The sequence below is a fragment of the Dermacentor albipictus genome, chromosome 6 (assembly GCF_038994185.2).
Source record: "Dermacentor albipictus isolate Rhodes 1998 colony chromosome 6, USDA_Dalb.pri_finalv2, whole genome shotgun sequence".
Taxonomy (NCBI): Eukaryota; Metazoa; Arthropoda; class Arachnida; order Ixodida; family Ixodidae; genus Dermacentor; species Dermacentor albipictus.
In genome coordinates, this window is record NC_091826.1 from 128,395,288 (window position 1) to 128,406,163 (window position 10,876).

General features: G+C 44.4%; 1 protein-coding gene across 2 annotated transcripts in view; it reads left to right on the top strand.

Moving 5' to 3' along the window:
* Window positions 1-4,612, top strand: part of LOC135899441 (mitochondrial tRNA-specific 2-thiouridylase 1) — a 148,841-nt gene extending 144,229 nt beyond the window's left edge. For both annotated transcript variants that reach the window (XM_065428693.2, XM_065428692.2), the window contains exon 8: window positions 3,478-4,612. In XM_065428693.2, the coding sequence (XP_065284765.1) occupies window positions 3,478-3,612 (135 nt within the window). In that variant the 3' untranslated portion in view covers window positions 3,613-4,612. The remainder of the gene's footprint in view (window positions 1-3,477) is intronic.
* Window positions 4,613-10,876: the final 6,264 nt, after the last annotated feature.

Below are 10,876 nucleotides of genomic sequence, written 5' to 3' on the forward strand. Positions count from 1 at the left end.
AAGGGTTTATTTACAGAAATTAAATCAGTCTAACATGACTGCTTGAGAAAAAGAGTATCAGTCCAACATGACTGCATGAGAGAAGTGACTCAGTCTAACATGACTGCTCAAGAGAAGTGTCACCAGCATTCACACAACAACAGTTTTTATACACTCGGTCCGCCGGCCATACGAGGCGGCGACTGTTCGTTTACTTATCGGCAACTTGCTGCCGCTCCGCGGAACAGTTTACGTACACAAAGGCACACACATTCCGATGCCCAAACGATGGCGTTGGAGGGGTGCCGTTCCGGGAAGTATCGGTGCCAATCGTGGGTAGCTCGTTGTCTTGAGTCACGGACAAGGCATGAGAAGCACCAAAATACGTCTTTCCCGCGGCAGCTTGTCCATGCGTGTCAAATCAGATCCGCGCTGGAGAACTCCCGACCCATTGTTCACACACCGAACTCGTTCCGTCACAATGTCGATGGGGCTGGTGGAAGGAGGCGGTTTTCAGCACAAAGGCCGCTTCTTCGAACGCCTCCTAGCTGTAGCGACGGAGAGGGCGGAATGCGCGTTTTGCCCCCCTTGTCGTAATTGGGTGGCAATTTTGCCTTGCAGTTCGCTGTTCTTAACAGGGTACAACGGTGACACATGAGATACAGCACAGATTAGCCAAACTCATGTGGGTGTTTTTTTACATTCGAATCAATTACACTGAATCATAAATATGAACAAAAATTTATATTGCTGCAAACAGCAAGCCAATACAGCATATATCAAACATGTTTATTTCTGAACCATGTGTTGTTTACCTTGTAGTAGTAGCCAACGTCCACACAATGGCCTTGTTGTACCAGGCAGCAGCTTCTGTTTAATGCGTGGAGTGTGTTGCTTTATACTGGTGCCGTCCTCATTACTGCATGTCTGGAACAGAAATTTTGACTGAATCAGAAATTGAAAAAGCAAAATTTTGCAATATGAAATGCAAAAAGGTGTGACATATATATATTGTAATGGTTTGCGACTACAGAACACATGCAAATGTACACTGTCTGTTCTAGGGTGGTTACGCAGCATGGTAAATAAATGTTGTGATTGTCCATAAAATTGATGTCTGCCTAACTACAATGCATGTAAACAGCTTAAGTATTATTAAGATCACAAATGAGAACATTTGTGCGTTCACTTATGCACTATAAAAGATCACACTGCTGGTTCCACAAGCAAATGCATGAAAGTCATGCAGCTATTAGAACTGATGCATTATTTTTCGGCATGAATGTGATGCACTGCTTCACTACTGCTAAAGTAAATGCCCTACAGTAGAGCAAACTGAACAGCAAGAACATTTGGAACCAACAAGTACGAAATATGGGTGAATTATCATGATTGCAACTGTTCAATACATTAAATTCTGTACTTTCACTTCATTTTACCAAAGGATTATTCGGTTTTGTGGACGAAAGAAGATGCCAGCGGACTCAAAAAAAAAGTTTAATATGTATATTGATGAGGCTACTCAGTCACCTACGACCACGGCTACAATAAGATGAAAAATGAGACGCACGTTTCGATATCGCTCTTTCTTTCCTTGTTGTTTGTGTATAACGACAGCCTCGCAAGTAAAGGTTTATTTAGGAAACAGCAACTGAGATCCTGACTGCCCATATGTAATGCAGGATCTAGTTCGTTAACTTGTGCCCGCCTGGAAGGTAATGAGATGGGTATTATATAACGATTCAAGCAGCGGTGTTAAACGACTCACCCTTATTGCCGGTGTCAGCTGCAGCAAAATCCAGCTCCCATTTCGATGCAGATGTGTTGCGAATGGCTCACGACCGAAACCCAACTTCTGGGCTTACATTTCCGCTTGCAAACACGTAACTTCACCCCAAGGTTAATAATGCGCGACATCGAAGCACAAGAAATTAGTTTTAGAAACAAAGAAGCAACCAGTCTGAGTGTACGAACGAATGAATCCGTGCCGCCGTGCACTTGAAAATACCGGTAAAAATTTTAAATCCTGGCCAGAGGTCACGTGAAAGATCGATGATGTTGAACGCTATTTGCATTTATAATGACGAAGAAACAATAAACTTACTGACAAAGAGTACAATATCTAATTAGCAATGATAATTTTGCCCTGTTTCTTATGTAACAAGAATGCTTCGGTAATTGTAAGAGAAAGTTTGCAAGATAAAATTTCGCTTATTACGACGCCTCTACCGGGAAATGTTGGAACTAACGTAAGCATCCCGAAGTGATTCTACTACGCTGGTTTTGTTAGCAGCGGCGCGCGGTTGATTTTTTCGCCCTCTGTGGCTATTTGTTGAACTTGAGAGTGTGCCACCCCTGATGTTACTTCAAGTTGCTTTGCGCAGAATGATATGATATGCGACTCAGACTTTGCCCATGTTTCACCACTGACCTCTGCAATTCTGAAAAACAGCAGGTGGTTTCGACAAAGGCAGTTCTCTGAATCATCGCATTTCTTTGCAAGCTCCTTGATTTCTGAGGACATCTTTTTAAGAATAGTATTAGCGACAGGTTGGTCATTAGATTGGAAGGCTTCAACTTTTTTTTTTTTCTAGTACATCAACACGGCTGGAGAGACCACTGACAAGATTTTCTATATTTGTCTGAGCAGAACGGATCAAAGCAAGCTCGGGCAGCATGGTGTTTTGTGAGAGATCCATTCGGGCAATGGCCTCTGATGTGGATTCAAGGGTTGGGGTTCCAGAGTGCAATTCAGTGTCACCAGACAAAACAAGAGAAAAACCAGATGGCCATTGATAGAGAAAGAACAACGTATCTGACCTAACAGCCACTGCCAACTGTCAAGTGCATCCAGATGGCACGACACCACAAATAAGAAAGGCGTCACTACATTGAATGCATTTCGCTTTCGGGAGATAACTAACCTGCAGTAGAATGGGTATCTTTGAGACCTTGCTCGTTGTGGCAGCGTGCCCCAACTGGCCTCCGGACGGCGGCAGTTTATGTAGACTAGGCAGATCACCAGTGCTGATTGTAGCGCTTGGTTGCCAGGCGAAGAAGTTGTCGATGTCAGGAACAGGTGCATACAGAGTGCCGTTGTTGTTCGTCGGGTGGTGTTCGGGAAACCTGCAGTCTGTGTCGCAGAAAAGTAGTGCCTGGGTGGGCTCGGCCGGCAGGCAGGTACTGAATTCCGAGGGGAACATCGAAAGCAGGAAAACCTGCAGTAGAATTAGCATCTTTGAGACCTTGCTTGTTGCGGTAGTGTGCCCCTCTTTTCATTTTTTGTTCACTCAACCTTTCGAATAATTCAACCACATCTTGCAGTCTCGCAAGCGTCAAATAAATGGTAATTGCCTATTTTGGCTTGTCAATTCAAAACACCTGTTTGTGAAAAAAAAAAATTTACATATGCACAATCATTAGCAGCAAGTGAAATAAGCTTTTTGTGGCACTGATGACTTTTTTTCCTGTCTGCTCTTTCTTTCCATTGCTTTGCAGTTCATAGTGCTGTACAGCAAGGATGGAGAGTGCTATGGAAGTGCCAAGATTCTGGGCCTTGGGCCAAGCCTGTACGAGGAACAGTGGCAGCCAGTACAAGCCTGTCCTCATCAAGCCAGTGGCAGCAAAAGCTAGCGTGCATATTTTTTTACTAGGACACTGGCATTTTCTTTTCAGGGTAGTGAGTGGAAGCACTGTGGATAACTTAGCGACACATTGTTGATAACTTAGTAAAAAAATCACTAAATTTAACCGGTATTTACAGGGAAATCTCGATATAACGAACTTCAGGGGACCACAGCAAATTGTTTATTCTGAAAGGGGGTCATAATGGAAACCCCTAAATTAACCATTTTGCTAATCAACCCGTAAGTTGTCACCTTGTGAGCTACCCCCAAAATCGCCGCTGTTGACACTTGGCTCGCGCTGTTGCTATTTTCCATAGATTCTGCTGCCACACACCACTGCAGGATTTTTTATGGAGTGGCACGCGCGAAAGAGACGCTGAAGCCGAGAAAAACACCCAACAAAGAAGAAGCTCCATGTCGCTTATAAAGCGTGCCGTTTCTTTTTGTTTGTTTGTTTTTTACATTTCTTGCCGTGGACACTGCAACTGTTTCGCTTGAGGTGGACACCTCAACTGTTCCAAATTGCAAGCATGTGTAAACAACACTGTTCAGAAAGTGCAACTGTGTGGCATCCCCATGAGCACACAGGTTACGTTTCTTTGCACACATAGCTGGTACAGCCATACAAAGAAGCGCAAAAGAAAAAAAAAGGCATGTGTAGAAAGAGCAAAAGAAGGAAGAGATGTGCCTCCATTGCTAGGTGACACTTGTCTGGGCAGAGCATGCGCTCACAAAACCTGGTGCGTCATCTCCTCCGCTATAGAAAAAAAAGAAAAGTCCTCTTGCAGCGTTTCTTTTTTTTTTTCGTTCAGCACCGTCTCAGGTTTTCCAAACCCATTCGCCGTGGTGTCTGCTTTCTGTGCCTTGTCATCTGCTAGTCTACTGTTCTGGCTGCCATAAAGGATACACGGAAATCTAACAGTCCCCAGATTTCAGAGCATGTATTCGTAGTACTGAGGCATTGTTAACATGACAGAGAAACTGAATAAAGATTGTTATTCTGATAAGTTCGGTATTCTGAAGTTTGTGGTACTGAAACAGTTTGACATTTTTGAGAGTTGAAATTTGGTTTATTTCACAACATCAGTACATTTGTACAACAGAATGTACCATTTATGGTGGTGATAGCAGGGTAAAAGCTGCATATCTGCAGCTTGACTAGCTACACCACTCCTTTGGCACGAAAGGCAGCAACATGCAGTACATAAGAGTGAGTCGTATGCAAAATTTGCAATCAAAATTTAAAACCATAACACAAATGCTCAAGATGTCATAGTTACATCAGAAAGAAGCATTAAAAGACACGATATTTAAAATTGAATTTGAAAGTGTCATCTGTTAGCTTGAATTTATTTATTACATTGGGTAGGCAATACTGGAGGAGCTGTGATCCATGGTTTGTACACGGGCACGGAGTGTGCCAGTGAACAGTGTCTTATTGAACACAGTGATTTAGAGTTAACTTTGCTAGTACGTATGTGGCGGCTGTTATGGATAAGTTCTGATCTAAATGTTGTTAAGAGGTAGTATTCGTAGAAAGTTTCAATTTTTTAAATCTTAAATCTTGCAAATGATTTGGACATATGTGCATTGTATCATATACCTGCATTGCAATGTAGGGCGGTTTTTTTTTGTAATATGATTAAATTATGTAATGATTTTTTGGTCCCAGTACCCCAAAATAGATGACAGTAGTGCAGATGCGAAATAAATGCAGCATTATATATAGTACTAACAAGTTCTTGCTGTTCTGTTAATATGCGATGACATTACCTTAGGATTCCTACTACTTTAGAACGTTTATTTCTTCTGTATTTGGTGTGGTGCTCCCAGGACATGTATTCATGAAATACAACTCCCAGTGTTTTTGCAAAGGAAGATAATTCTATTTTAACATTAATTAAGTATACAAAATTCAGCATAGGGCATGTTGAAGATTTGGCTCGAAAATTGTCTTACAACAGTTTATCTGTAAAGAGTTTTTTACCATCCAAGTGTACAGTCTACTTAGGGTGTGATTTGCCAGTGCTTTGATGTTATCAACATTCATTCCAGAAAAGAACAAACTGGTGTCATCTGCTTCAATAACATATACTGTTGAACTGTCTACTCTTAGGACGTCGTTTGTAAAAATCATGGAACAAAAGTGGGCCAAGTATACTACCCTGCGGTATGCTATGTGTAATTTTTGCTAGTGCGGACAGGTCTTTATTTATTGATACACATTGGTGCCGATCGGTAAAGTAACTCTGAATTAAATGTAACATGACATCGCAAATGCCATAGCATTTTAATTTTTGTAGTAATGTTACATAGTTTATAGTATCGGAGGCCTTGGAGAAATCTATGAAAATGCCTAACGGTAATCTTTTCGTTTCTATATTTTTTAATATTAATTCCTTTTGATGAAGCAACACACATTGGGTTGAGAGGTCAGGTCTGAAAACGAACTGCGATGGTGTTCATCAGATGTTGTTTATCAGATGTTCGAATCAGATGTTCGTAAAAAAATCTCGACAGTCTAATAAAGATAATCTTTTTTAGTCCCTTTGAAACACTGGCAATAGTGAAATTGGCCTGTAATTACCCAGATTACTTTTTTCTCCCCCGTATATATTACATTTACTTTGGCAGTTTTCATACGTTGAAGAAAAGTGCCGGTACGTAAAGCAAGATTGTACCTGTGTGTTATATACGGACTGAGGAGGTCAATAACCAAAATAATAGGTTGTAGTTTTAAACCATTGATGTCCTCACTCGTACTTACGTTAAAGCATCTAAATATGTTGATTGCCTCCTGTTCATTTGTTGGTGTGGCAAATAGGAAATTCTGTGTGGAAAGGGGCAGATAGTTTAGAGCTTTGGCATCATATGTACCACTTTCTAGAGTAGCAAAATGCTCGTTGAATTTGTTAGCCAATTCAATTCCTTTGTTTACTTTATTACATATCATAAGCTCATCAATGTTGTTCTCCGGTCACCTTACAGATATTACAGCATTTAATTTGTTCTACATCTTTTTTCTGTTTACCGTGCCATCAAACAAAGTATAATACCCTTGTTACACAGTCGATATAATCGCAGTTACGAGCAACCACGGTTAACAGCATTTAACTGCGGTTATCGTCAGTCGTGGTTCGCCGATGTTACACGGCGTGTCAGCATTCTCGGTTAGGGCAAAAATCGCCATCTTGTGCGGAATAAACTAACGCCATCATTACCAGAGCGAAGGTATGTATCCAATTATGTTAGCTGTGGGAAACACAGTATATGTAAAACATGTTTTTATGTAAAAATATGCACCCATCAGGCCAAAAACTACAACTTGGGTTAGTTTGTTCTGCGACATGATTAAGTGTAGCCACACATTGGGCAGCATACAAAAACAGTCTTACAACATTGCTCGTGTTTTGTTGGCGAGTGGTGCCAAGTGTGTTGCAACAATCTCATCACTTGTACGTATCAGCGGCTGCTTGGTTGTTTTCGTCGAATTTATTGTTATTGGTGATGTATGAGCAGCAATGGCTTTAAGCAAGTCTGTGTTTGATGCTGCACCCAATGAAAGAGAGGAGGCAACTTTCTGGGTGTCTTTTGCTGCTCAAAGGCGCTGCTGCAACAGCGTCGCATCGGGGAGTGAAACATTTTCATAGAAGTGGAAATGCCGAATTCTGAGCGACGATAAGCAGAAAGACGATGCAGACGTTTTGTGGTAGTGTGTGCACGGCTGTGTGTGCATGAAAGGCGCCTGTGGTTGTACCCATGGGGTTCATCTTGGTGGGAGACAACACAGCCTCATCTCTCCAATGAAGCCTTTAGAGAAAATTTTAAAATGAGTTGGACCACATTTCGATATGTATTAAGTGTGTGTGAGTCAATGAAGCACATCGACACCAACAAACGCAAAGCCATCCCTTTGGAGAAAAGGATAGCTATTGGGATTCACTGCTTAGCCACATCTGCAGAAGGCAGAACAGTAGCTAAAGTATTTGGCGTAAGCCGTGCCTCTGTTAACATTATCTTCTGTGAGTTTTGCGAAGTGATCGTTCATCGCCTGGAGCCTCAATTTGTGTGCTTCCCAAAACAACACGAGCTAGTGGAGCATGTGAGGCAGTTTGCAGCAGTGACTGGATTTCCCCAAGGTGTGAGAGTTGTAGATGGCTGCCACATAGAGGTATGTCCACCCAAAGAACAAGCTTGCGACTACTGCAACTATAAAGGGTGGTTTAGTGTGATACTTGTGGCTGTGGTAGACCACAGCTATAATTTTATGTTAACAAATGTGGGCACACCAGGAAGGAGTCATGATGCCGATGTATTCCACAGGTCGTTGGTTGGTAACAACTTTATTTAGAGTCCTGCAGAACTTTCGCCAACGGGGCCTTAGGTCTCCCACGTAGGGACGTCAAAGTGTTGCCTCGCCGCCGCCTCGCGGGCCTGCTGGACGGCCCAGAGTTGGTCACCGAGGCTGGGGCTGCGCAAGGCAGCGGGCCACCGTGGCGGAAGGGTTCCGGAGTTAGTACCGAGCGGATTTTAGTTACAGTCCCAGAGCATGTGAGTTAAAGTGGCTATATCGGTGTGGCAGACCTTGCATATATTTGTCGGGTATGTGCCGCGGTAGAGCCTATGGTATTGTGCCGGGTTAGGGTACGTGAGCGTCTGCAGTTGTCTGAGGGCCACCCCCTGCGCCCTGTCCAGCTTGTCTCTGGGTGGAGGGAAGGTGCGGTGGGCCAGGCAGAGGGCCTTGGTAACTTCATTGTAGCTGGTCAAGCAGTCTTTGGTGCTGTCCCATAGACGACGGCCGCCGGTGCGGTTCGCGAGCTCGCGCGCCTTGGCGTGTGCCCTCTTGTATCGGTTGCGATGTGTATCTGATATTTCTCCCACGTGTGCCGGGAACCACTGGATTCTGGTTTGAAAATCTACCTCCTGCTGGACTTGCCGATTGCTCAGGACTAGGGCCGCGCTCCGTGAGATGCAATTTTTGGCGAAGTTCCTGTCCGCTTGTCGTGACTCACAGAGAACTGTGGTGCACGTTGATCCGTAAGGGCGAGTGCATCCGCCGCTTTCTCCACTTCTGCGCTCTCGCATGCTACACTTGCCATTAAGCACGTTTTGCCACTCGAATCGACGACCACAACCGCAAATCACGAGCGTTCTGCATATTCCGTGCCGTCAACGAACCGTGTCCCTATTTCCTCTTCGCGTGTGTGTAGGAGAGCTCTCGCCCTGGCCACTCTTCTTCCCCGGTTTTGTTCCAGGTGGACATTCTGTGGAATTGGGTCGACGCTTTGCGTTTGTCTGATCGGGTCTCAAACGGCGACTTTCTGGCCTTGTTGTGCATGGTAACGGATGCCGAGACTTTCCGTGATCTGGTGGCCAGCTCTCGTGCCCGCTAATTTTTGTAATTGTGAAGTGCGCTGCGCCTCGGCGATTTCGCTAAGCGTGTTTTGAAGCCCGAGCTGGAGCAAGCGGTGCATACTGGTGGACTTGGGTAGGTCCAGTGCTATCTTGTACACCCTGCAGATGAGGATGTTGATCTTGGCTTCTTCTCCCTTGTACCAGTTGTGGAATGCCACGACATACGCAGTATGGCACATGACGAAAGAGAGTATGAGTCGTGTGAGACTCGCCTCCCTCATTCCATTTCTTCGGCTGGTGACCCTCTTGAGAATTCTCATGGCGTTAGCCATCTTTTGCTTTTATTTAGTAATCGTTTCGCCGTTGACGCCATTGGCCTCAATTGTCATGCCGAGGACCCAAATTCTCTGCACTATCGGGATGGTTGCTCCGTTTCTTGTGCATAGTTTGATGTCTTCGTATTCTCGCCTGGTCGTTGCCACATTCCGACCACACCCGGGTGGTCTGCCCCTCTGCGTGGGGCGGTAGAGTAGGAGTTCCCGACTTTTTCAATGAACATCGTAACCCCGTACTCACAAGGTATTCCTCTATTGTCTCAATTGCTAGTTGCAGTGCCGTTTCAATGTGACCGTCGCTGCCTTCGTGCACCCAGAGGGTTATGTCGTCGGCGTATATGGTGTGTCGGACGTCTTTGAGTTCTTGTAGTTTTTCTGCTAGCCCGATTATGACCAGGTTGAAGAGCGCAGGCGAGATGATGGAGCCCTGTGGGATGCTGGTGCTTCCCAGCGTTTGCTCTTCTAACTGGAGGTCCCCTGCCACTAAAACAGCTCGCCTGTCTGTCAAGAAATCTCTTACGTAGTTGTACGTGCGTCTTTGAGTTCTTGTAGTTCTTGAAATATGAGCCTGGCAACGTTTAACGCTAGAACATTATCTAGTGAGGCGAGTCTAGCAGTGCTATCGGAGGAATTAGAGGGCAGTAAATGGGATATAATAGGGCTTAGTGAATTTAGGAGGCCAAAAGAAGCATATACAGTGCTAAAAAGCGGACACGTCCTGTGCTACCGGGGCATAGCGGAGAGAAGAGAGCGAGGAGTCGGATTCCTGATTAATAAGAATATAGCTGGTAACATACAGGAATTCTATAGCATTAACGAGAGGGTGGCAAGTCTTGTTGTGAAACTTAATAAGAGGTACAAAATGAAGATTGTACAGGTCTACGCCCCTACATCCAGTCATGATGACCAGGAAGTCGAAAGCTTCTATGAAGACGTGGAATCGGCGATGGGTAGAGTGAAAACTAAATACACTATACTAATGGGCGACTTTAATGCCAAGGTAGGCAAGAAGCAGGCTGGAGACAAGGCAGTGGGGGAATATGGCATAGGCACTAGGAATAGCAGGGGAGAGTTATTAGTAGAGTTTGCGGAACAGAATAATATGAGGATAATGAATACCTTCTTTCCCAAGCGGGATAGCCGAAAGTGGATGTGGAGGAGCCCGAACGGCGAAACTAGAAATGAAATAGACCTCATACTCTGCACTAACCCCGGCATCATACAAGATGTGGACGTGCTCGGCAAGGTGCGCTGCAGTGACCACAGGATGGTAAGAACTCGCATTAGCCTAGACCTGAGGAGGGAACGGTACATAAGGAAGAAACTGGTACATAAGAAGCCGATTAATGAGTTAGCGGTAAGAGGGAAAAGAGAGGAATTCCAGATCAAGCTATAGAACAGGTATTCGGCTTTAACTCAGGAAGAGGACCTTAGTGTTGAAGCAATAAATGACAGTCTTGTGGCCATCATTAAGGAGTGTGCAATGGAAGTCGGTGGTACCTCCGTTAGGCAGGATACCAGCAAACTATCGCAGGAGACAAAAGATCTGATCAAGAAACGCCAATGTATGAAAGCCTCTAA